At 36.3% G+C, this 27076-nt stretch overlaps 1 protein-coding gene across 1 annotated transcript; it reads right to left on the bottom strand.

Annotated features, from left to right (window-relative positions):
• Window positions 1-1649: 1649 nt before the first annotated feature.
• On the bottom strand, window positions 1650-23324 carry LOC146145581 (uncharacterized). The gene is made up of 12 exons (XM_083389713.1): window positions 23227-23324; window positions 22926-22997; window positions 21919-22089; window positions 17158-17292; window positions 13556-13648; window positions 8907-9071; window positions 7469-8620; window positions 6845-7324; window positions 6252-6411; window positions 5181-5254; window positions 3504-3737; window positions 1650-3118 (listed from the first exon to the last, which is right to left on the bottom strand). The coding sequence occupies exons 1-12, from the start codon at window positions 23233-23235 to the stop codon at window positions 3035-3037; spliced, it is 2829 nt and encodes a 942-aa protein (XP_083245839.1). The 5' UTR covers window positions 23236-23324; the 3' UTR covers window positions 1650-3034.
• Window positions 23325-27076: the final 3752 nt, after the last annotated feature.

The raw sequence follows: 27076 nt of genomic DNA, 5'->3' as shown, positions 1-27076 counted from the left end.
TGTCTTGTTTACAACAAGTCAAAGACTTGACATAAGTGCACTTAAGTAACTGTTTGCAAATGAATTGACTTGACTGAAGTCATTGTGCCAAAACAACTTTTGTTTAGTTGGAATATATACGGACCATCCACAATGTGACTTGACTTAAAGTTGCCTTGCTCTGAAAATGACTTGTGTGAGACTTGACTTTGCCAATTGATAACTTGGTCTGGGACTTATAGGCCTACTTAGGTTTTCAAAACGACTTATGCTGATGATAAAGCTACTACCGTTGAAGAGAATACTGATGCAGCCGAAATACTTTTGTGTGGGGTGCGTTACCGCAAGAACGGTCGGTGACAGATTTATTACGCCTTGCCTCATCAAAAAGCAAAGTATATTTTAATTTATTATTCAGTTTCCAGATGACGCTTTCCTTTCGAAGCTTATTTGCCAAATGTAAAATCCACAAATTTCGATCTAAGCAACTCCGATTGAAAGCAATATGGAATGAACCTTCTTCGTCAATTTGACAAGACATTTAAATGTGTTTTTTTTACTGTCACAGCAAACTTTTGTACTAAACGATTTTTGTATTGTTGCTGAATATCAATTGTCTATACACTTTTAAAATATAGTAGCCCAATATGTAATCTTTCTGGCTAAAATGGACAGTGTGTAAGTGCGTATCCAGCCTATTTTAGATCACAGTAACTAACAAAAATAAATTAGCATGTGACTAATGTGTAACATTTATAACGAAAATCGCATTTTACCGAGCCGTTTATACAACAAATACAATAAATTAAGGGTAAAAAAGCATGATTGTCCGATCGGTAAATTGTTATTTCATTGCTAGAAAAACCCTAGGGAAGTATATTGTGCGTGTTGGCAGTGTAGATGACGACAAATACGTAAGACATTTTTTTTCGATATTATTCTATCACCTATATCTATTACCGTCCCCTCGTTTCAATCAATAAGGAATAGTGTTTTGTCCATTTAGCAAGAAAAATACATAGATTAGCAAGAAAACATACTTTTACAAAACTATGCACAGTAATAACTAATCTTTTCTCGACTGCTACACTAACATTGACCAGTCACCAATGCAGTAACAAATTTATTTACAATCAGGCAATGACGTAAACGTTATTGACACGGAAATGAACTTCAAACTCTACATTTATCTACTTGTTATTTAACGTTCACCTTTAGGTTAATTCTGACCGACTTACAATATTACGTAGTAAAAAATAAAATAGTTTCAACTGCTGACTAAGTCCATGGCGATATGTTTTGTCCAAGGTGAACTTCATTAATATTGAACACGAAGCCTTTAAGTTAAAATTCCGCAGCGCATATGCTAACATTATTTTACCCGGGCCAACATTAAAAATATCGGTAACAACACATACGAACTGCCAAAAAACGCAAAATACTTGTTTGCGAAAAGCGATCAATACTTGAAGCAATAGCGCAAAAAGAAAAGTTGAAGACGAAAGGAGTAACATGTTGACTGTGGAAATCGAAAAGGTTAATACAAGAAACTCAAAAACCAGTTTTTACACCAATATTATACGTTACCTCACAAATTGGTTTTCGTGTTCAATTTAGGAAAACCTAAAATGCCTTGATCATATTTCATTACAATAATACTTATCTAATACTTATTTAGTTCTTAGTTTATTGGGGTAATTTTTTTGTTTTAAATTTTTATTAATTTTGAAATCAATTTTGTCAAACTAAATAAAAGCATTTTTCCAAAACTTGTAAAATGTCACTATTTTACTTACAGCTTAACGTTAATAAAAAACGTTAAAAATACTGCAGCTTAGTTCGAAATAAACACAATAAAGAAAATAGCAAAAACAGCAACACTTTAAATCAAGGGCACCAAAGAAAAGCAAAAAGGGTAAGGAAGAAAGAAGAGTATACTTAGTGTTGTAAAAACAAAATTCAGCCAAACACGATTGTGTCAAAACCAGGGCTGCGGAGTCGGAGTCGGACTCGGGACTCGGGACTCGAGGAGTCGGTTTGTTTTTGCTGGAGTCGGACTCGGGACTCGGGACTCGAGTAAGACCTTGTAAAACTACCCGAGTCCCGAGTCCGACATGCGCATGCGCGGTACCAAATTTCAAAACTCATATGGCCGCCAAATTTAAATTGTAAAGGTGGAATATTATATGGTGGAACATTTTCCAACCATGTAATGTGAGTGGAATGAATTATTTGACACCACTATAAGTGGATTGTTGAATAGCCACGTTATTTTAGTTACGTAAATTGGCGAAACACGGGCTGTAGAATTCGGCCGGACTCGAGACTCGGCAAAATCGCACATTTGACCGGAGTCGGTCTCGGGACTCGGGAGTCGGACTCGGGTTTATTTTTTTGGCCGGAGTCGGACTCGGGAGTTGGACTCGGGTTATTTTTAACCGACTCCGCATCCCTGGTCAAAACTAACCTATCACTTTCAAAAAACAACGGAGGTGTAATAACATGTAAGCGACTGAGCGTGTTGCATTAGATCAAGTAATTGGGTGCAAGTTGCAGCTTATGGCCTTGATTTTTGTAAAGACAGGAAATTAGATTTTTGTCGATTTGAAGCATCAGGATGTGCATGGGCCAATCTTAATTCAGCACATTTTATATTGCATTTTTCACAAGAAAAACAGCAAATTGACGATAAACATTGGAGCATAATGGCTGGAAGTTGTAATATATCGTATTAAGAATACCAAAGCTCATACAGAAGTAGGTATCATTTTTAACGTTTCGAATAACTCTTCACTATGTTGAAAATGAATAAAGAGTTATTCTAAACGTTCAAAATGATACCTACTTCTGTATGGGCTTTGATATTCTTATTATAACGATACACAGTTATCAAAATAAAGAAGCCTTGAGAACAAACAACACGCAACATTACCGACACTTTAAAATATCAATGTTCAATATCCGACCATTTGCCTGACATGTCATTGCACCTAGGTGTTGAGGAAAAGAGTGTTGACTGAAGTCAGAAAAGAGGAATGACGTCACTGCAGCGTCATTAGATTAGGCTCTTGAGAGGGTCGAAGGCGTCCAACGACCCATCGGTGTCGTCTACCATCATACTGGATTGCAAATGTCCACCCTAAAGAATTTAATGTAACGTTCACACTTTGTAGAAGTAGAAAATATATTTGCACATTTGTAATTTCTGTAGGGTACCGCGAGCCACCAAAGGTTGAGAACCACTGATATAAACGTTTACCATGCTGATTTCATTAGTTCATAAAAGTATATGAACAAAATGTGCTTGTATCTTTTACCAAAGTTTGGTTAAAAGCAGCAAGTTCGGGGCTTAACAAAAAGAGAACGTTTAAAATACGAATATTGTGTACCAAAATACATTATATTGTGTACCACCAGGAAAACACACTCTTTGTAGAAAAATCTTTCACAAAGAAGAAAAAGTATAAACGAAAAGTAGAAGAAATAAAAAGGAGAAGATGGTGGTCAAGAATATATTGTCGTACTTCCCGCGTCTTTAAACTCCTTCGATGTTTAATTTCCTGAGAATCTGTGTTTCTCTCGTTGGATGTATTGCCTTCGACGTCGATTAGGGGATTAAAGAAGGACTGAACTTGTTCCGCCGTCTGACCTTGAACATGACCTTCGTCTGCCACGTGTTGTTGAAGAAGAGCGGACAGTTTTGAGGAGCGCATTATTTTCCGAAAGATTTCACTGTGATTTTCGTAATCAGAAACAGTCTAAAAGGGGCGGAAAATAAGGAAAGATGAAAAAAAAGGATAAAAAATAGATCAGAAAATAATCCTGCAAAAGTTCGTATAGATAGTGTTTAATAAAGGTATAAGAAACAGAGAAATAAGAATGGTGAATTGGTTGTAAAGCAACCAAAGATAAAACTATACTATAGTTATATAGAAACCTTTCGTTTCGTAACGCAAAGCGTTATAACCTTTAGAGATTGTTCCAACATACTGATTAATAAAATATTTTTTTTATTTTGAACGTAATAAACCATATTGTTGTCTGAAGGTCAGTGTAAAAATGGTAGGGCATATTTTGAACGCGCTCGCTGGGTGGCAGTAATGCGACATTTTTTTCAAATAATTCGAGGTTTGCTTGTTCAAGAAAATACAAAATTGGTTGATGACATGGTTAATGACTTACAAAGATTTCTTCATTAAGCTCTTTATATTAAGAAGACCGATCTGTTCAAGTTTTGTCAAGTGTAGATATCCTTTAAGAACATCAAGCACGTGCTGATTGCAATCAACAAAGCAAAACTGACTGCCTATATATTTTAATGCATTCCGTTTGTCAATAACTAATTCAGAATTTCGACAAAACAGGTTACAAATCATGGCAAGAGTTATTAATCTAAAAAATATTCAATTACAGTCGCAGTGACATATATCCTTTGAACAGTATTTCCGTATTATTAACAGAGATTACTGATAAACACCCGGTAATTTAACCGTTTGGTGCGCATAACGCCCGGTGGCCCACACGGAAATTACGTATCTAAAGAAACATATATAGACTTTGAGTCACTGTATGCGCAGTTTTAAATGCTGACATATGATCAACTCTGAATTGTGAGCTTCGCCGACAATAAGTTTCACTAAATAAACGACTTTGAACCGCGTATCGCGGGCAGATATTGCGATAGCTTACATGTGCTCTTTATTTATATTTTGTTACGACAGTTAAATGTTGCAACTCCTTAAACTACACGACAAAAATTCTGTACCGTATGCTGAAAATGTGAAATATACCAGTTTTTAGCAAATTACTTGAATTAAGTCACTGTTTTCAAATGGCTTGATTTGACTTTAGAATTTTACACATAATGACTTGACATAATTTCAGTTAATTTAATAAATGACCGAGGTTAACCAAAAGCATTAAGGCAAACGCCTTGAATTCGACCTAATTGTTTTCACTGAAATCTTTTTTGGTAAAGTTATAGTTTGCTTTCTATATGTTACGGGTCGTTTGTTATTCAAAATATTTGCTCAGGATCACTTATTCATTTTTATAGTAACAATATATTTGTATATCAATGGCGTAATTCGGCCGAGCTCGTTACGATAATACCTGAGTAAACGTGGACAACTAATAAATGATCTTACTGGAATTTAAGTTATTTGTTAATGACTTTTTTACAAGACTGGTCCAAGGCTTACCTCGTTGTGCTGAAGTTGTTCGTCCAGTTTTGTCAGCTCTCCAAGCGGATCATCGAAAAGTTGCCTCGCAAGATCTAAACAAAAATGCATTATGAGAGGTCGGTCAAAATGGGCGTGAGCGACACAATATTCAATGCGAATCAAAAATGTTTGGACCCAGAGGTTGTTATTAAAATACTTGTTTAGACTGTATCTTTTGAGTAAAAGCATATATAATAGCAAAAAAAGTCCAAAATCTGTAAACTAGAAGAAAAAAGCCCAAGTAAGGTTACAGGTTATAGACATACTTAGGGCCAGATACCAGTTTACAAAATATTTTTATATTTTCATAATTTAGAGAAAAAAATAAAACGGTGACCCAACATTCGGAATCAATAATATATTATATGTTTTTTGCTTAAAGTATGTTTTTTTGCTTAAAGTAGTGCTGAGGTGGAAAATAATTTTTGCAAGGTGAATTTAATTAAACATCTTTCAACATGTGGTTCAGATTTATTGGGCGCTCCCTCTAAATTTACTCCCTACGAACGATATGATTTATTTAACTACTTAGCTGACTATCGTGGAAGTCCCCGTATCAACATGAACACATGTTTTTGAGGAGTATGTACGCCACACATTTTAGCGAAACACGTTTTGTCGTTTGAGTTTGTAGCCATATTTTGTCAAGATCGGCGACTATGACCCTTTTTAGAGGTGGATATGTCAATTATTTTACTATATAAGTCAGTTTTATGAAGTTTTTGCTGTGTCAAAATACGCTACACCAGTCTTAACACATTCAAATTAAAAATCTTCGAGCTATTTTGCGATTATTTAAATAAAAATTTATAAAATTTTACAACATTTTTCTTCGGCATTATGTATTCTATTGAAGGGCAAGATCATGTTGTGGAAACACATACTAAACAAAAACTAACAATAATATTTGGCGAGGTTTAGTTGGGTTCATTTCGCTTTAATTTATTTTCCTATTTTGCATTTACCTTAATGACTAAAACCAACTTAGAAATGCGACTTTCCGTCTATGACTGTTTCCACCGCAACACTAGAACAGTAAGTAAAATTTACCTTCTTGCTTCTTTGCCATCGACCTTCGACGGTGCGGGGTTTTGGGGTGAACCTCGTCGGGTGAGGGCAGTCGAACGACCGGGGATTCCCCGGAGGATTGGGTTCCGTTGAAGGGGCGCATGTCGAAGGCGTCCCGCGACAAAGTGGGCTGGGCGTTGACCTTGACGGAGACGAAGGTTAAAAAACAGGCGTTTAAATGCCTGTTATAAAGCCTATGCTTGAGATTCATAGAAATCACCTACAAACTTAAAAAAAGAAACGTTTCATCTTCGACTTTACGTTAGCAATTGGTTATAAATTTGCACAAAGTTAAACATATATCCATACTGGCGTTATGATTTGAAGTTGCCATTCTAAACAAGTTTAAAAAATAAAATGGATATGAAAGTGTTTACGAGTGCAATACGCCGACCAAATTGTTGTTATTTAAAACTGTAGAAACAAAAAGGTTGCTATAACTAAATGGTGTTTAGCTGTATTAAGTAATCCATCACAACCTGTTGACGTGAAAGAAAAAGACATGTTGAAATAGTAAAATTGTTTACTAAGAGAAAAAAAGAATAAAAGGAAAATGAAAGTATAGAGTAAAGTACCGATGGTAGTGGTTTGAGCAAGGCCGGGGCAAGTTGTTTAGAAGAACCTTGCATCGAATTGCTTCCGGAGTCACGCTGCTGCTTGCCAGGGGCCTTTGAATGTTTCGAATCCAACCTTTCCGCTTGCTGCAAAATTTCTATGAGGTCTCGCGCGTCTAGCACATCCGCTGACGCCAGGCTTTCCGCCGTATTCGATGTGTACTGTGCTTTGTAGCTCTGCTCTTTAACTCGACTGGCCTCTCTGGCGTCTTTGCGAACCGATTTCATCAAGTTGTAAACGTTGTCGTAAGTCGAATCGACATTCGTTGTACCGTCGTCGCTCTGAAGGTAGGACTGAGCAACTTTGCTGGCCTCTTTTAGCAAAAGATAACCGTCTTGTCCAGAATAGCGCTCCAATGTTGAATCCAAAACCATTTTGCTCGGATATGATTTGCCAGTCTGGCCTACAGATTCCATCGCAACGTTGCTCGATCGTTTTTTGTCTGGCATGGTAGCGACATTCAGCTTTCCAGGATTGCTGTAGCGTTTTCTGGCCACATTTTGCCTATCAGAGGTTTCATTGAATTTGTAGAGTGGATTAATTCGTATGGGATCCTCTTGGATTTTGTTTATTGCTTCTGTTATTGCTGGTGGAGGAACAGGTATTTTGTTCATGTAAATAGATTCGTCTGGAGAATCAAATGAGTAAGAATGGTCGCCGTGTCTATCGGTGGAAGCGCTAAGTTCGCTGCTTGTAACCGAAAAATTAAGGGAACCCATTGAAGATGACTTAAAGCTGGCGTCGTCCAACTGAAGAAGGTGTTTAGGCTTTGGAGGTATTAAGGGGTGATCTCGTGGAGGCAATGCTGGAGGAGAAGAATTCCCGTCTTCACCTTTCTTCCACAGATGCTTGTATTTGGATTGTATAGAGGCATACGGAACGTTAATGTAGTTCTGCTTGCTGGTTATACAGGCCGAATCGTCTATTATCGTTTCAGGCAGATTCAGTGGAATTACGGGGTCACTATTTGGCTGCTTTTTGTTATCAGTTATATTCTCAATCTTTTGATCTTTTGGAAGCGTTTTAGATTTCGTATTCTCGTCTGACACCATCATTGTTTTCAGCGTGCTGATAACCTCGTCGAAGCCAGTGTACAGACTGTTTGCGCTGTTGCGTCGAACCAACTTCTGGTTTGAGTTCTTCTTTTCAACCGGGATCGCAGGCAAGGAAGTAACCGCTGATTGGCGTTTAACTGCCTGTCGCGATTTAGTCGGAGTTGGCGGTTTCGCTTCAGGCTTTTTAAGGCTGGAAGTGTCGCTCTTGAGATTGGCCTTGTAATCCTTAACCACGTCGCGGATGTCGGAGATCTTGGCGTAGTTAATGTCCTCGTCGTCCACCGACGTTGCCTGTCTAATTTGCTTCACTTTCGGACCAACGCTAGTGTCACTATTGGACCTCTGTTTTTTTCGCAACTTACGCTGGTGCACGTAGTCCTTTAGATTTTTCAACGAAGCCTTGGCACGTTCTACTGAGGCAATGGTTTGATCGATGTAGGCCTGTTTTTGCAGTCTCCTTCTTCCAGAACCTTCTGTGGAAGAAGAACCGATCTTCGCTTGTAAATAGCGCTTGTTGTTTGGTGAGTGGGAAAGGGCGTTGTCTTGGAACAGCGTGGTTAAGAGGTTACTCGAGGTCAACTGTTCTTCACTTTTGCTGATTTGTTCACATGTTGCAAGACTTTTGGAATCAAGACGTTGATAATCAACTGATTGGGAGGTTTTCAAACCACTTGAAGAAGGCTTGTCATGTTCGGCTTGTGGGGTTTTCAGAGAAACAGCATCCTTGTTCAGGGAAAATAAGAGAAGGATTATAACGAGAAGTAGAAAGCTTGAAAACACAGTTAAATTTTAACACACAAAGAAGAATAGAAAGATAGAGAACGCCTAAATAGAAATGCAATAAGCTGGGAAACAAATGCTGATTTTAAGTTTTTTTTAAAAAACAGACAATTTCTAACATAGCGTCTAAAGTTTAACATTGATCGTTTTTTAATTGAACGTTAAAATAAAAAGCGTTGCATTTAACACCCCAATGCAAAGAATCAAGTTTTGTGGGCGGCCGAATTGCGATGTTGAAACTCACAATGGCGGTAGGTTTGCGGTTCGCTTTTTGGGTGAGACCAGAAATGGTCTGCTTAAGAGTGGTATTCTCCTTTTCCAGTTGCTCGATTCGCTTGTTCAGCTCCATAACCTAGAAACACAAAATTCCCTTTTTATTTACACGCCCTGATTACGCAATGACAAGCGTTAAACTACGCTTAAATTGCAATCAAGTTGACAAGTATATTTGATTGTTTATTTGCAAACAAATGGATATAGTTATCTTAAACAAATGCGTATTTGAACAAAAGTGTGTTTTAAGTCGGTTTCCTTGAAGTGTTACAGGTTAATGACATAAAACCTTATATGAATGATAAAATGGAAGGATGTTAATACGACCATGTAAACTAACATTAATGGTGGTATATAGGTAACTATACTAGATCGGAGTTCGTCCAGATTACAAAAAGTAACCTTATCGTAATTGCTTGAACTGATATTACCGCTTTGCAAAATTTGTCACATCCCACGCATTTGCGCCGAGTACATTGTAATGACTAATTCAACTCAGAAATGCCTGATAAATATCAAAGCAAACCCATACATCGTCATAGGTTTTTGGTACTTGTTGGCTTAATGAATCGCCATTCATTTAAAATTAAAAAAAAACTAATTATATGCATCACAGAATCCTTATAAAATCATCAGTAAGTTTAAAATTGTTTTAATTACAAATATCTTGAAATGTTTTAAAAAGTAAAGGTAATAAAACTTTGTATTGCAACTGCTTTAATAGTTAAGATTTTTACGTTCGTAGTAGCAGGTTTTTTTTACTCGCTGCTTGTCGCATTAACAGCAATGGACACAGCTTAACTAAAGCTCTAAACAGGAGTGCATGTACAGCGCCATAAAGTGACTGGTTAATTTAATTGCGTCGTTGCAAAAATACCAGCTAGCTTTAACTGATAGGTGTATGAACATAGGGTTTTGGTCCTACAGAGATTACTTGGCATTTTACTATATAAAGACAATCTTAAAAACAGAACAATGTAAATGCGAACAGCTAAACTAACTTAAATAAAATGGTGGTATAGGTAACTATTAGATCAGAGTAGATTTCAGTACTTCACCCAGTAAATGTATCATAGTTGCTTGAACTGATATTACCGCGTTTTTAAATGCGTCATATATCGCACAGATTTGTGCACAGTGCATCGTAATTACTTATTCAACTCAGAAATGCCTGATAATTTAATTACTAAAGCAATCCCACAGACGGTGGGATTTGTGGTTTAACGATACGCCACCCACTCAAAATCTGCAAAATACTGAGTAAATGCCTCACAGTGTTCGAACGGACGTTTGTCAAAAATTCCTGAATAGAGTTGTCAATCAGAGGCGTCATGATTACATATTGTTAATGTTTAATGCAACATGTGACCTTGAAAGGTAAATTTACCAACTTGTGCGTCAAAAGTGCCACAATCCCCACACATGTTTACTATGATATTGGTACAAACATGGTCTGAATTGAAACGTGAAACCTTCATGAGAAGTAAAAACCTGTTTTAAACGTGTTTAGTGCAGGTTTTGTTAAACCTTTTAAAGCTATAAAGTATAAACCAAAAACAATATGACAGGTCGGCAACCTGCGGATCTTAATCTCTCTGCTGCAGTGAGAGATTTTGAGCTTATTTAAGAAAATTAAACGTTTAGTCTTACAGATTTGACACGGATCCGCCATCCAGTAAACTTTCACATCATGAAATACATTAATTTGCCAAAACTATTCATCAAATGAATACTATTTAAAAATGCTAAAAAAGATTTGAGTGTAAGTTTGTATAAGACCATGTTTAAGGAGTCATATTTGCCAGGTTGGTGATTGACTGCTGTTTAAAATACGTAATAATAATAATGTTATTTTTGTATTAACTTGAGTAGCGCACCGCTTCGAACAACAATCAGTCAGCAAGGTCTTAACCTTTTAAGATCAGTGAAGTCACAATATAGGTCTTTTAATGTTGCCGAAAAAATTATCTTTGGTTTTGTTCTGCAAACACGCAGACAGCAAAGGCAAATAACTAATATTAAGATGTTGTGTTTTAGGATTGCCAATGAAACAAAATTACTGCCTTGCAACGAAAAGAAAGGTGGGCGCGATGATTTAGACCAAGTTTTAAATATAAAACTGATTTGGCGTTAATAGAAGATGCTATAATTTAAATTCACAAGCTTATCGGGCTTTAAACATACTCACGGCGCGTACACGCAACTCAATATCCGCTGCTATTTATAATTGATCAATTCTTACCACATCCACTAGTGTGTCCGGTACACGCCATTAGTATGTCCATACTGGCCGGTTATAAATCAGTACGTGCTGGCAGCCAAAAGACGACTTTTCGACTTAGCATGCTAGCCTTTTGCCAGCGTTTAATTTTACCGTAATTACTGGGAAAATACTTTGATCAAATGTTGAGTCCAAGGCGGGATAGGGTATGGCGTAATGCTTTATGTAGCTATCGCAACCAAATAATATGACGTATTTCTTAGTCATCTATTGACCTAGTAGAATAAATATAAAAATACTTGACCTACCCTAAGCAAAACGCTAACGTGCTTCCTAACCCAACTAAATAGCTGCAGTACGCAGTACGCATTACCCTATCCTGCCTTGACCAGCCTGAGATATTTCTAACATTTGGTTAAAATATATTTTCCTAATAACTGCGTTTGAAATATTACTACAAAATAAATGGGGTGTTTGAAACATTCAGCTGCACGATTGCTTTCTTAATTGGCTTTACATATTAAAAGACTTGCGGTTACTGACCAGATCACGCATTCTGGTCCTTTTTTACCTGTTTTTGTTTTTTGCGAATCTTTGTCTATTTGCTGCAACATATTAGTCCTGGTCCGTTTGAAAGCGAACAGCAAGGGGTTAGAAAATCACTCTGAAGGGTTAAAACGATTCAATTTATTAGTTATATTATGATTTCGGTATGTCTATAGCAACGGGTGGGACCACCAATTGGATAGGGGACTGATCCTTGAATGTTGAAAAACTGCCATTTAAGAAAAAAGGAAACCAGATTAATGAACAATATATTGAAAGGCAAAATGGTTTGTATAAATTAAAGTTACGTTTACTTTAGCTTTCGTTTTGGTTTTATTTCCAACATGTCGGGGGTTTCTAGTCTTTTTTGTGGCGCAGGCCAAAAAACCGTACAGGTCATGTGAGGATTATTGGCGGAAGTCCCAACCCTTATAAACAAGGTCAACTGAGCTTGGGACCACCAGGCACACCGCAGCAGTCGATACTTGTTTAATCGCTAACTTGGCTGTCCTAGGGCAGCTGTCTGTTTCTCTACTGCAAGCTGAAGGCCTGCGACAGCCAATTAAAAAGCATATGGCGAGGCCAGGCGATGCAAACGCCGACAGAATTTCCTTTCGAAATTGCGCGTCTATTTAGTTACTCGAGGAACTTTCCGCAACAAGCGTAAAATCTTGTTTATTACAAAACTGTTTTTGGTCGTTAACACCAAAAGGTTTCGATTTCATTAGAATTAAAGTTATATTAAAATCAAAACACTTATGTTTGCTAAATAGTAAAACTACACAAAGTGAAGATGGAACATTTATACAACATCCGACGTTAACTGGGCTGTATTTCATTTGAAAACTATTCGCAATTGTTTATCACAACGTTGAAAACTATCCGCCTATTTGATAGTGCCGAGAGAATTGACTTATCCAAAGAAATTCTTTACACACAAAACACCCTTCTTAAATTGTAACTGTTTGTAATCAATTGTTGTATCCATTAGAAAGCCAAGCCTCCATATGAAGTCATGTTTTACACATTGTAAATCCTTGCATTTACATTTTTACGGTCTAGCGCTTGGCTTAGTGTGTATTTAAAAAAGGTGTTTTTAAATATTTTGATTGAACAACTCCTTTAAAAAATGAAATGTTGCAAGTGCTTATCAAAAAACAAATCGCTTTGATGTTGAATCATAGTTTGGTTTGAAATACTAATTTGCAGCTGCACTAATTACTATTAATCATCCGCATTGGCGTAAATTGCATTATATCGCCTGAAGTGACTTTTCATTTTTACGTCATCGTTATAATGATGGTGAGTCATTATTGCGTGGAGAGGCGCAACAGTTGCATTTTGGAGTGAGAAGTAAATCTATCAGGTTAAACAGAAAATGTCATTAATATTAAATCTTTTTACGTGCCATCCAAGTTTGCGGTTTGTTGTAGCCCTAAATTTGCGAACGTTTCCTTAGTAAGAATTAAAAAACCTTGCGACCGAAACACTTTTAAGAGCTTTCATTACTCTTTTTATTATTAAAACCAAAGTCTCACTTTTATTGTATAAATGTAAGTAAGGAAATTTTCTATAACGTAAAACGTAACATATGAAAAAGAGCAAAAAATGCATCTCAAAAAAACGTTTTGTTTAGTACGAGAATTGATTTTAATATTTAGGTCGCAGTAAAGAATAAAATTGAATCAAATGCCGTTATAAACTTTAACTAGATCCTTTTCAATGTCTCATTCTCGGAATAAATGCGACGGATGGACGAACCGAAGTTAACCCCAATTAACCCCGACGAGCCATACCTGTTTTGAAGTGGCCATTCCTTTGTCGGTCTTCAAGTATCTGTCGTAGGCAAGTTCAAAGGCTTGTCCGATCGTCAGAGTGATGTCGTTGGCCTTTCGAACGTAAACAAATCTGTCAACACTATATTCGCGCCAGACCTCAAAGGCGGTTTAACCCTACGGAGAGGTCAAGAAGTTCAAAAACTCTCGTTTAAAATAGGTTTCCTACTCATCGAGTTAGGTCAATTGTACTGAAACATTTCACCTGGCTTACTCTATTTGCCACCTTGAAATACTCTAGGACCGTATTAATTTTGAAACAAGAAAAACTTTACAACCACAGTAATCATTATTCTACGATTTAAATCACTTATAACGCTATTTGCGCTGCACACAGGCTGTCAAATGATTTGTTATCCTTACAACACTGTGCTACGGCTAATATGTTCAAACAATTAATTTTAATATGTTATGCCGATCCGTTAAAACTTTAAAACCACTGACTCAAGTAAAGCTAAAACGTTTTTAAAAAACAAAAAGTCTTCACAATATGTAGCTTTATAGAATTTGCAATTAAGCCTTTCTACATAATAAATGTGTTTTTAACGTGTACACAACAACATGAGGAAATTGTAAACTCATTGTCGTTTTCCACGATTAACAGTGAGCCTAAATGCTATAATGTTTCAACCTGTAACGAAATTCAATATCTTAGCTGACGTTTTTATATATTTTTATTTTACAAGTTATTATTGATTTTAAACAAACGATTATTTGAAACGTTCGAAAGCTCCTACCCACTTCTGTATGGGCTTTGCTACTCAATATACGTCTAACTACAACCTCCAGCCATTATGCTACAAACCATGAAGTTTTGCTTTTTAACATTAAATGGAGAAAGTTCTTTATCTATGTTGGACTCAAACTAATCCTGCTAACCCATTACACTTAAATTTTCTGCTGACTATGCCTGTACACATTTCCTTTCACATTCAATAAATGGAAAACTTCATACTCTCTTATGTGTCTAAACTACAGCATCGACCCCGTCAGGCCATCGTACAATACAAAGTCGCTCTCCAAGATGCCAACATGTCGTCTGCTGACATATGCACATTAATGAGCACAGGCATAATAAAGCCGGCCTTCTTCCCGTGCGAATTCCACCCTTTCATGTCGCACATTTTGATCATGGTCGTACACGTACAGTAAAATATGCATTCGGCGATATGAATTAATAATGACGTTTTGAGAGAGAATCACTGTCAGTATATTTTCAATAGCATCATATCAAAGAACGTTTATGTCTTAGACAACTAGGGCTGGAAACACCGTAAAATACGTTTACATACGTCTTTTACCACCGTTAATTTATTTTCAGGAGCATCATATCAAAGTAAGTTTATTTCATAGATAACTATAGGCCTGGAAACACTGACAAAAAGTTTTTATACGTATTTTATAGATTATAACTTGAAAAACTATAGCTGACATCTTTACGTTATGCATTTCGAAAGACAATCTTGTACAACTCCATACCTATAGTTGTCAAGTGTTGGTTCAATTCAAGCCCATACATAAACTCGCCTATGCAGTAAACTTGTTTTGGCAGTGGCCCTAAACCTTTACTGCGCTTTAAATGCCACAGTGTCTATACCCGTGTTATAATGTAGGGACAAAAAGGGACGTTAAATTCGGTGCCTCAAGGGAACCGTATTTGGAAAGCACGAACGACCCTAGCCCACTTACGTGCGGCTATAATATATACATGCTGCACTAAATGTTTGGTAGGTTTTTCTTTTATAGGTAAAATCAGGTTAGTTGAATAAAAATATCGATACACAATTGGTCCGCAGTTCTGAATTTGTATACCGGTATTGGGCCAACAAACACATATATTACTTGAAACTAGGGATATTCGATAATATCGGATGAAAGTCAATAACGTGGCCTATAACAATTTGCAACTGTATGTTTGTATAAAATACTTTCTTTGCAATTAAAGATAATCACGTTTTCTAGCGTATTAGCAAGTTAGGCACTAAGAACCTAGAGACCAAAACATACGCTTGCACCTTGCAAGTTACAATTTTTTTCATATCAGTTATCGGGCTATAGGTCAAACGTCATTCGGTATCACTTTTGTCGCTCTTTAATTTTGGTCGATATATCGGATATCGGTATCGTAACAAAATATAAATAATCGAGAATCTCTATTTATGAACATATACTTTTAGAAGCTTTATTTGCGAATTACCCGATAATTACTTTGACGTTTTTTGATGCAAGGTAGTGCCTACCAGTGGCATACAGTATACGTACATATCGCCCTTCTCTTCTCGTTAGGTGTAATTACCAAAGTGCGTCATTACTTATTAGCGCTCGCGTATGATTTTATCATCGTACAGAAATGGCGCAAATTCCTATGCGACTGAGTATACGGCTCTAACTTGTTACAATAAGGTATTATGTCAGTCACTTTGTCACCATTTTTTGCCCTCACAAACGTTACTTTAATAGAGAAATATAAGGTATGTAGCCCTATGTATTATGAAGTGACATTTTCAAGAAATTCGGCGGGTTTTTCTTGAAATTTGTAAAATAACGGGCCAAACTCCACAACACAAATATAAGTCTATCATGCAACAATTTTGTTATATTGTTAACCGTCAATCCAATATACTAAATACGTTTGTTTTTAGGTCAAACAATAATTTTTGCATAACAGTCTTTACAAAAGAGTAACCGTTATGCAAGAAGTTTTTAAAATCTTAAAATCAAAATTGCAGTGATATTTTTTTTAAATTGGTTTATTTTACGTTTAGAACAAGCTCCAATCAATATGAGTCACACCATAAATGCATGAATGCAATAGCAGTGAAAATGCGTTGCAACTATAAGGCCTACTACAGTATTATAACAATGTTAGTACAAAGCAAACCTCTAGCTAGCCTAAGATTAAGTAATGTAGCTGCATTATCTGTATTTCTGGCAATAAATTGTTTAAATGTAAAGTTTTAAAATTCAACGATATTTACACCTGTCTATAAACTGACTTTAAGTAACTATCTGTCTACTGCTGATAGAACTACGCCCACTACAATGCGTGCCCAGTGCCCACAAGTCGACTGATAAATCAAACAACCCAATAATACCTTTATGTTCTGCGAACACTTGTTCTTTAAAATATCATACCCAAATGATAACAGTTTTGGGAAGAGGCATTTTGCGATTTTATGTCTATTTAAAACACTACATTTGCGTGAGTTCCTAAAAAATATTAATAATTTAAACAAAATTTTCTTTTAAATAACAGAGTCTGCTTAAATCTGAATGGTAAAAACAAACAATTCTTGTTGCACATCAATGATAAAGATTGAACACAGTACAGAACGTAGTAAAACGAAAATCAGTTTGTTGGATGTTATATGATAGATATATTTCGCTACTAAAAGCATCTTCAGTATCTTATCTAAATAGAATCTTAAATTAGATCTTATAGCGCTTTTTGTATGCTTAAGGCGAAACATCTAAAGAAATACAAGGCATCAACTAAGACCATTATATTAAAAAACAAACTGCTTAAAAACACAGCGTAAAATATTTTCCAACAATATACCCACTTCGTGCAAAGAATCCAGTCCGTAGCAGAAATGCTTTCCATCTGATCCTTTTGCAATGAAGGTAAACATGCGCTTGTCCTCCTTATCTTCGGCGCAAAACGAGACGTGATGTAGTTTGATGTCATGTAACACTTCCTGTATTAAAATACAACATTACATGCTGGATGGGCTTGTGATATGCGTTGCGATTATTGCCTTTACATAATAGGCAAGTATTTCTCTTATTGTAAAGGCGGCTTGTTTGAATCGAAAAAACAAAATCGATTTGAGCGTAGGAAATACAAGCGGAATCAGCATAAACCAAAACAAACTGATTTAAATATAAAAATCGCACGCTTAGGATATTTTATCGGATAACATAAAACTGGATTTCTGTGGATAGAACTGTTGCTTTGCTGATTTTTTGGTTTATTTACCTTGGGCTAGCATGTGCTTTGTGTCCCCCTTTTTTGAAATAAAAACAATTGGTTTATAGAGCACACTAATAAACGCTCAATTGGCGTTATTTTGCAGTTTTATTGTTTTTAACAAAATGTTAATCAAAATTTTTTTTCAACAAAAATTTTAACAAAATATGTTGTTGTGACCTATCAAATCAAGCTATGTTAGGTGAAATGACATTTCGGCGAAAGCATATGCAACCTGGCCTAGTCATTTTTCTATCAATGCTGCTCATTGAAAAAAAAATAAGGAAAACAACAAATATTCATGGTGCGGATGTACCAAATAGTTTTGCCATGTCTGTCGTTTTGTATACTGTTACTTCGGCTGTATATGCGCTAACTATCCAAAAATAAGTAAACGAAAATTTTCTAACAGTCCGAATGCAAATCATCAAACATCTATCAATGTCGAATCGCAGATAAAAAATAATCACTGTATTTCCCGCAAGTAAAGTTTTCAAAGTAATAGAAAGTATAGCTTTGCAACGAAGTGCAGTGTGGTATAACAGGGTCGGCATAGGTGCAACACATTTGTAATATATTCTCTAAGCGGGTAGGTTTCTCCTTTATGTAATGGCCAATTAGTTTCATGTCATATCGATCACAATATCCCACGCAACAGGTAATAATAATTTAAAGCGTAATGCTATAAGCGTGGTTTTCAATGGCAATTGAAAGCCGCACTTTGTACAGCAGGGGTGGGCAAGCTACGGCCCGTCAATATAATTCATCCGGGACGCCACCTCATTTTTAAACCGGGCACGAGTCCATACGATATATTATTTGGTCTATTTCTACTACATAAATGCGAAAATATTTCGATTTGCGCAAATATCGTGTTCATGCATTCACTGTGTTTGGATGCAAAAACTACACATTTTAACAACATATTTGTCAGTCAAAATTTAACGGCCCGCTTAGACTTTTTTCTCTCAGTGTTGGCCCGCTACTAGGAAAAGTTTGCCCATCCCTGTTTTATAGGATTGTGGGCTACGCGCTGAACAAAACGTGTATCTGTTTTACCGGTTTTCGGGGAGATGAAATACCAAAAAAAGGAATTGCCATTAAACAACATTGAATACCGGCCTAATGTAATTCATTAACTTGCGATGTGGCTTTCGCTTTTCGAATTAGTCCTAATAGTAAATCAAAGTCAAATCGTGAAATACTGTTAGCCTGTTGTAGCCAAGTTGATTCATTCCAACACATATGACTGAATTCACGATTGCATGAAATCGATTAAAATTTCAGTAGTGCTGGTGAAACGGGAAACATCAGACGTTACAATACAACTGCAGTAATTGAATATGAAATTTGATAATGCGATTTCATCGCTCTGCGCTAATGCCCTTAACATGTTCATCTGTCGATAAGAATTTGCTTTGCATGCGTAAAAACATATCGTATCGTAACCAGTGGGAATCAATCTGTGCGTCACGCTAAAATGCGGCAATCATACTGTATAATACGATTTTCTATGGTTCAAAGTTCAACTGTTATTTTAACGATGTGTAGACCATTGTATACGTGACTAAAGCCTGTTTTGCTTCAATTGCGAGACGCGGTTACCAGTCAAACAAATAATAAAAAACACTTTGACAAACTTTGGAGCGTAATGGTTGCAGGTTGTAGTAAGACGTCGTAAGAATTTCAAAGCCCATACAGAAGTATAGCATTTTTAACGTTTCAAAAAAAACATTTAAAATAATACCTGCTTCTATATGGGCTCTTAAATACCACTTTGACAAACCAACTAGCTAACATGATTAAACCTGTTAAGGTTATAGCCCATAAAACTTTTTTTGACAGTTTTAATCTATTTCTGTGGGTATCAACCATCAGCTGTGGGTAATACATAGCTGATGAATTTCTTGATCGGGCTACAATGTATGTTTGACGTTACGGTGGTTTGGGCAGTAACTAAAAAATGAAATCCTGGAATTTATTTTACTGACAAAAAGATAGATCTCGTGTTAATACATTGCATATGTTCAGAAAGCTCACTAATTTTCGTGCATTTACAAGAGCCAATTCAAAATTAAATTTGTCTTTCATTCAAATTTAAAATGCTTAGTTACGGATTGGTTTAAGTGTTTTTTAAAATGATTAAGCTGACATGGTCTTGCAAGCATATTCTCAACAGCCTGCAAGCGTTGGAAATTTTTTTTTTTTCCTAAACAGCTTTTCCACGAAAAAGCTATTGTTAATTTAACAACAAACCGCCATCCAGCGTATTGAATCGTGTGGCATCCCACGTTTAGTGTATAGAACAGGATAAACACTCATAATATCAAGCCAGCAAATTGCCGCTTTCAATTGTGGTTTGAGGTTTACGTCACATACATAACAAGTCGCCATCTTTGTGTTTTTAAACTTAAAGTGCACAAAGCACGTGGGTTTTATTTAGATATATTTGTTTATGGCTTACAATAATATAACTTGATTTTAAGCAGGGTTTTATTTGGTGTTAAACTTCTAGCGGATACGTTGCTATTTTAATCAATACATTTTTAATTTTGAACACCTATCTATTAAAAGGCGCCATACTTATTAGACTGAACCTTCTTCGAAAATGAATTTATATCAACGTTGGTAATTCCGCGCAATGTTATTCGTCTAAACAAGATTAGATTACAGCTTTGTTGTCATTGGAAAACAAGAGCACGCCATATTATAGGTCGATAGTTCATTGGGCTTATTTAGCGAGGTCTGCTAGTTAACATAACCGTTGGAATAACCAAGACGTCCTATCTAGTCCCGTGGGCATAACAACGTGGTAATTGGGCGGTATGTGGATACGGCGATATATGCACAGCGGTTGAACACGGAAGGGTAGCCTACTAAATCAAACTGGTGCTTCTTTTAAAACGCCAATAAAGCGTTTACATCATTTTACCATCAGTTTCTTGGATCGTCAAGGCTGAAACTTCAAACCTTTTCATTGCTGGGTGAATGGAACTAATACTCATTTATCAAAGGTGGCCGAAACTCTTTGTCTATTTTAAAAGTAGTGTTTTGAGTAGCTTGAAAATCAAATTATTAGCAAAAACACCGGGACCGGTAAAACAATTACAAAATATTTCAAATTGTGCTAGCGTTAATATTGTGCAATAAATCTTTATCCCAGTTCAATTCAAAGACCTGTTAGGCAAACGAAACCAAGCTGCAAAACTAACCGACCGTTTGTTTTTGTTGTGAATTGATAAAACTGATACACTATTTATAATTTTGGATCATAATGGTTGGAGGTTGCAGTAAGATGTAACAATAATATCAAAGCCCATACGGAAGTAGGTAAAGGTATCATTTTGAACGTTTATATAAAGAGTAAAAAAATGATGCCTACTTCCGTATGGGCTTTGTTATTCTTATTTAGAATGATTTGCATTTTCTCTTATATACTATATGTTTCAAAGCACTCGAGGAATCTGTCTCGCAAGGCAAACAAAACCACAGTCGCTCGATGTGGTTTTCATTCCACGAATTCAATCCTGACTGAATTATGCATAAATGGTTCGCCGAAATTTGATCCAACGAACGGTCGAATTTGCTCAATGGCGTGCTCGTGTAAGGAATGGTCCTTCAGGGCTGCATTGATATCCGCAGTCAGACAACTTCCTTCCCTTCGTATGTTTGACAGCCTGAAGCCTAAGCACGTTTGAGGACCAGGAACTTTGCTATTGAATGGTTTGGCGAACTTGAAACTGTTTAAGTTGAATCGTCTCTTTTAAAATGGAACGAAATTGATTCACAACGCATAACTGAGGCAGCTGACGTTGGTAACGTGATTTTAGCCCATTTGTTTACATATGTAAACAAAACCTTGTTGAGAAAATGCAGTTTATAACAGCCAATTTATATTTTTTTTTTAACTTATTTCACAAAGCCATTTATAAAAGGTTCAATGATCAAAAAACAAAATGTAGCCGTTTGATTCGGGCAACCATTGGCGCGTGCTATAAATTATTTATCAAATGTACTGAACTAACCATTAACATTCTTTTAAGATAGATAACCTTTTTGCGTTACATTGTTGAATCAACTGTTCAGTGAAAAAAAAGATCGGTGATCGATCTCAATAATAAAATGATAATAAGTTATATAAAATACCGAATAGCTATATATGTGTTCTAATTTGATTATTGATAGACACATCATGGAGGAAAGTAATCACTAACGTCAGTAATCCTGATTCCGAATAAGGGTAAATAGTCAAATATAGATTTACAGGACTACTAATTAAATTAAACCTTAATGAGATAAAAGAATCTTTGGACCTTTTTCTTTATCAAATGTGCTGAAAAATCTTCAGACTAACCTTCGTCCTTAGGTTGCAAATCTTCATTCCCTGGATATTGATGCTTATCTCCACCTTTGGTGGCTTCGTTCCCTCTGAACGCTTAATATGGCGGGAAAACTTGAGTTTTTGCAGCGCCTCCTTAACCACTTCCATGCCGCGCGAATCGCTAACCTCGACCACCCCAACAAGCTAAATACACGGCAGAATTGTTAAGTATAACAATATAAACCAAAATAGACACATGCAGTGCTGTGCTCCAGTGTTGTAAATAAGTCATTTTAAAATGATGTTCCAGTCAAGTCATTTGAAAAAACTCTGTTTCAAGTCGAGTCTTTTTCGATTAGAGTCAAACCCAAGTCCAAAAAAGTCAGTTATTTTACCCAAAAGACTTAAGTCAAGTCATTTGAAAACAGTAACTTAAGTGCAATTAATTCAAGTCATTGACTTGCCCTCTAAGAAATTTCTACACAAGATTTTTAGTGGTTAGCATGGATATTTAGGGCGGTTGAGTCCTGCTTAACTAAAAAATATTTAGTTGGACCTAATGAAAAGCTTTTTGAACTGATTAACTTCATTTTTTGATCAATTTATTTATATATTATGTGTTTATTTTTTTCTTGTTAATGTTGATACACTTTGCCCAGGTTTATTGTTGAATTGGTGTACTAGCTTTTCTAAGCCTTCCCTAGATAGGGCCTGGTTAACTGAGCTGCGGTTGATTCAATTCGAAAAGCAGCCATCGATACAAACTTCGACATACAAACAATGATTTAAATTTAAATTAACTGTTGACCATTTTTATTTTGAATCTTGAACAGACCCGCGATTATTATCTTCCAAAAAGTTATCGCGCGGTAAAGGTTTCGAACAAAAAATATTTCCTAAATGCAAAACAATCCGCGTTCTCCGAATCGATATTGTGTAATTAAAAGCTGTGACTGAAATACATTTTAGATTACTGTACATTTACAGAATCTCTTAAAAGCACCGACCACGTCAATGTCACTGCTGCTAAATTCGTATACCTTTACTACGTAGGTGACTTTCGAATTCAGCAAAGTTTCGTGCGAATGAAGCCATTTGCCTTTGTTCCAGCTCTGCAAATGACATTGTATAAAACATAACTTGCTTTTAGAGTTACGTAAAGTGCCAAACGGCCCTTACGGGGCACTTTTTACAACCTCTATACACAACTTAAGTACAATAAAATATAATATGTTTTAATTAACAAACGTTAAACAGCAAAAATAAAAGCACAGGCAAATAAAATATAAATCAAAAAGATATAATATATATATTATAAAATACAATATTATAAATGCTCACCAAAACCATATTTGTCGATTCTTGATTTATACTCTTTAGAAGAATGTCAAGCCAAACACTATTTAATTCTAATAAAAACACTTAACTGCCTGAAATAAACAACAAACCTATATTATTGGCAACACATTAGACTCGTTTGATTTGGAAGATAAATAACAGTATCCTCATAAGAAGTACTGTAAAAATTTGTCAACAGCTGGTATAGGCACAAAAGTTTAACCTAACTCGAGTAACCTTAACTTCAAGCAAATGAAACACGAAGTCCAAATGTCGCGTATACAATCATCCAACCTTTATGAGTCATAGAAAAGTTTGACAACTGTATAAAATGCTAAAATAGATTTACGCATAGATTGAAATAATTCTATTGAAATAATTTATATGCGTTGGATGATGTAAATAAAAAAGGCATTTGCATCGTTGACGGAGTTTGGGTAAAAGTTCAAAATCACCCTGTTTTGATGCCACAAAGTTTCAATGTTACAGGTTCAGCGAAAACTACAACGACAATGTAGAAAAATAAATAAATAAACCCAAACGTAATATATTGGCGTTTATTGAATCGCTTTGCCTGGCGTATATTTCATCTATTGTATGTGATATTTTCTCATTCGCCTCACTAGAGAAAAGCCTACTAAACTTTTTAACACGTCGATTGTCGTGTTACACTCAAAACGAACGAATTGTAAAGCATATACAAATGATATTTAGACAACTTCCTTTCTTAGGATGTCTAACAATAATTTGAATTTATAATGCCATTCACTAAAAACAGTAAGTAGGTACGTTTTATTTGCCACGCATAAGGATAAACATGAATCAGCTAATGTCAAACGGAAAAATTAAACTCCTTCCTTTACAATACCATATAATTGTAGCACTAAACGCTCTGGTAATGTTTTTTTCAATATAACAGGATCCTAAATATCATAACAAAAACACGGTTAAACATTACCATTGAAAGTGAATACACTCCATCAATGTTACGCTGTTTAACCTACCTTGTTAAATTAATCCAACTATTTAAATTGCTGTCTCTATCAGTGTTACGCTGTTTAACTTACCTTTGTTAAATTAATCCAACTATTTAAACTGCTGTCTTATATCGGAAATAAAATATAATCAATCTATATACGCTAATACAGTTACTTTCGTAAATCAGGTAATCAACCAATAATCAAATTGCTGCCATACTGGCTTTTAGAATAAGCAAAACACTACTATCGGTGATGACTGGCTTGCAATGTCGCCAAACGGTGCGACGACGGGGCAGAGTATATACACAAACATCTGTTTACGTTTAGAAGGCTCGCAACGCCGTCGAAGGGGAAGCTTACTCCGCCAACGTGTGACATAGTAAATTGATTTTCACGCGCTATATACAGCCGCTTTGTATGGAAGTTGTATCGGCGCACAACTTCGGCGTATTGTGACCACCGATCTCTATAAGGCAACCTGGAATATTTCTGTAATTCTGCTCTGCCACATGTATACAGATGGTCAACACGATGTTATAAGGCATTTTTCGTCTTTGTGTCCGATTTCGGTGCTAAGTCACACCCGAGTAAATCTTCACGACATCTTACAGAGATAATATGCACACCTACTTTTCAATGCGTTAATACAGTGTTTTTTAACCTTTTTAAGGGGCGCAACAAATACTAAGCGTAAGTATAACAGCTAAGCTTTAGCGACCCAATTCTCTTTGCTGAACTTTTTGTAAGCTAAGTGAACACAACACCAATAAAACAATTTGCGCGTCACTAAATCTAAATTCAATTAGTATGAGCCATGCCTTCGTATTGCTTCCGCACTTCTCTCAGGTTATGGAGACATATTGCGGAGAACCAATCTCCATAAATATAACCATGTGAACTACTACAGACGGCGACCCAACCAAGTCAAAAAGCGACCCAAGTTTGGATCGTGACACATAGGTTGAGAAACACTGCACTAATACAACCAAGGCAACGCGGAATCTGATGATGAGATACGTCGCCAAAGACAACATCAATCCCAACCACATCTTATAGTTTAGGCACACAAACGGGCCACAATAAAGTTAAAGAAAACCCCTGAATCGCAATAAACTTGCCAACAGCGATAGTTTTCCTTAAATTGTGAGATAGCGTGCTAATGTCTAAAATTTACAGCAGGCCGACGATATCGTATACGCATGTGATACAAATGCAATCGTGTAAATGCTACGCAATTTACATTTTTAAAGGTTGCAATAATGCTATGTCTGTTATTCAGCGAACTCATTCAAACTTAAAACCACTTTAGAAACAAATTTGTACTTAGAATGAACCACACAAGCTCGTAGATATAAATAAGCCTGCTACTATTATTGTAGTATAGAACATTTAAATACGACATAGAAAACTATCGACATGTATTTAACGTGTTGGCCGCGCACTATGAGTAACATATTTAGCTTTGTCCACCAACTTACAATGTTCGGTGACGCGCGTCGAGACAAAACGAACATTACCCACTATATGTGAACATTCCAAGAATTCGTTGTAGTGCTACATTGTAAGCGTTTGCAGCATAGTATTTTAATTACCGTGCACAAAAGTCACTTGTTAAACATCAACTTTCAAAATAGCTTTAAATTCGCGAAAAGTCGGTTTGAAATACTGCCGACTCCGGTACGTTTCGGTAATTAAGGCATTATATCATCGAAAGCTACACCTGTCAATTGTTTATTTTCACTTGTTGTCAGGGCGAAAGACTTCCAAATTTTTCTTGTATTGTTAAAATTGCTTATCTAGTTATAGGTTAACTGAAAATCGAGACGCGTGGCAGCGGTAACGTAAACCTTAATTTAAAGCATAATAGGCTGGAAATTTTGTGCCTATAGATATTATACTACGCTACGACCTAAGATATTGCAGCAACTAGAAAATGTTCCACGCTGGGCCATTCGCTAATAAAAATTCGTCAAAACGGACCTTCAGACAATTTGGGCGAGCTTCGCATTCAAATGTTTTGCAACTAACGCCAGCGCCCGAAGTGTTTCCTGGTGTTGCGGTTTACTGAGACCACCTCTCCAAACGCCATTTGCTCGACATCTGTTGAATATTGCACGGGGTACGAACGAAAATGCCAAATGACGCTGAACGCCAGTCTAAGTCTCTTGCTGCCGATTTGCTATTGTTCGAGCAACTTGAGTCAACTTGTTAATCGTCGTTAAAAACGTGTTAAGAAATGGGAAACGCTTACGGCGTGCTGCTTCTGCGACCAGTAAACATCCCGAACTGTAAGTTAAATCTCTGATTTACCACACCATACAACAAGTGTATAATATTTCGTTCAAAGAAAACAACAAGTCAAATCTTGCGAAATAACTAACCCATCTCTAACTAATGAACACGTTAGGAAACTAAAAACGTTTCTTTAAAAGCCTTCGTTAGGAGACTATATTACATTCAACTGATTGCAACACTGCGGCTATGTGAACTATGCTTACATTCCTATATAACGCTTTATGACTAATCCGCCTTAGCGCACAAAGTAAACTCATTCCACAATTGCAAGCTGTGTAAAAACGGTGGCAAACAAACGACCACGGCACTACACAAAAACAACAAGAGCCTAATGCTACAACTTGCTACGCATGCACTTTTTTATCGTCACACGCACGCGATATGTGCATTGCGATTCTCAGTAAGCGCGCATGTACTTTGGCCACACTGAGAATCTCCGCTTTGCGGCGATTATTGCCCGTTGTTTACCGATGACGTCACCCCACTGCAACAGCTGATGCTGGTCACGTGGGTTGACCAGCAGCGACATGTAGCGGAAAGTGGATAATATAATGAATGTCCATTACGAGCGCTATAGA

The sequence above is a fragment of the Ascidiella aspersa genome, chromosome 5 (assembly GCF_963924565.1).
Source record: "Ascidiella aspersa chromosome 5, kaAscAspe10.2, whole genome shotgun sequence".
NCBI classification, from domain to species: Eukaryota; Metazoa; Chordata; class Ascidiacea; order Phlebobranchia; family Ascidiidae; genus Ascidiella; species Ascidiella aspersa.
This window is presented reverse-complemented; position numbering and strand designations above follow the sequence as displayed.

What these genes read in the sequence shown, in the direction of transcription:
- LOC146145581 (XM_083389713.1), bottom strand. An exon ending in TTGATTCTTTGCATTGGGGT is followed by an intron (nt 8,621 to 8,906) that starts GTTAAATGCAAC and finishes GAACATGACAAG; the next exon opens with CCTTCTTCAAGTGGTTTGAA. An exon ending in GATGGCAAAGAAGCAAGAAG is followed by an intron (nt 5,255 to 6,251) that starts GTAAATTTTACT and finishes ATTTTTGTTTAG; the next exon opens with ATCTTGCGAGGCAACTTTTC.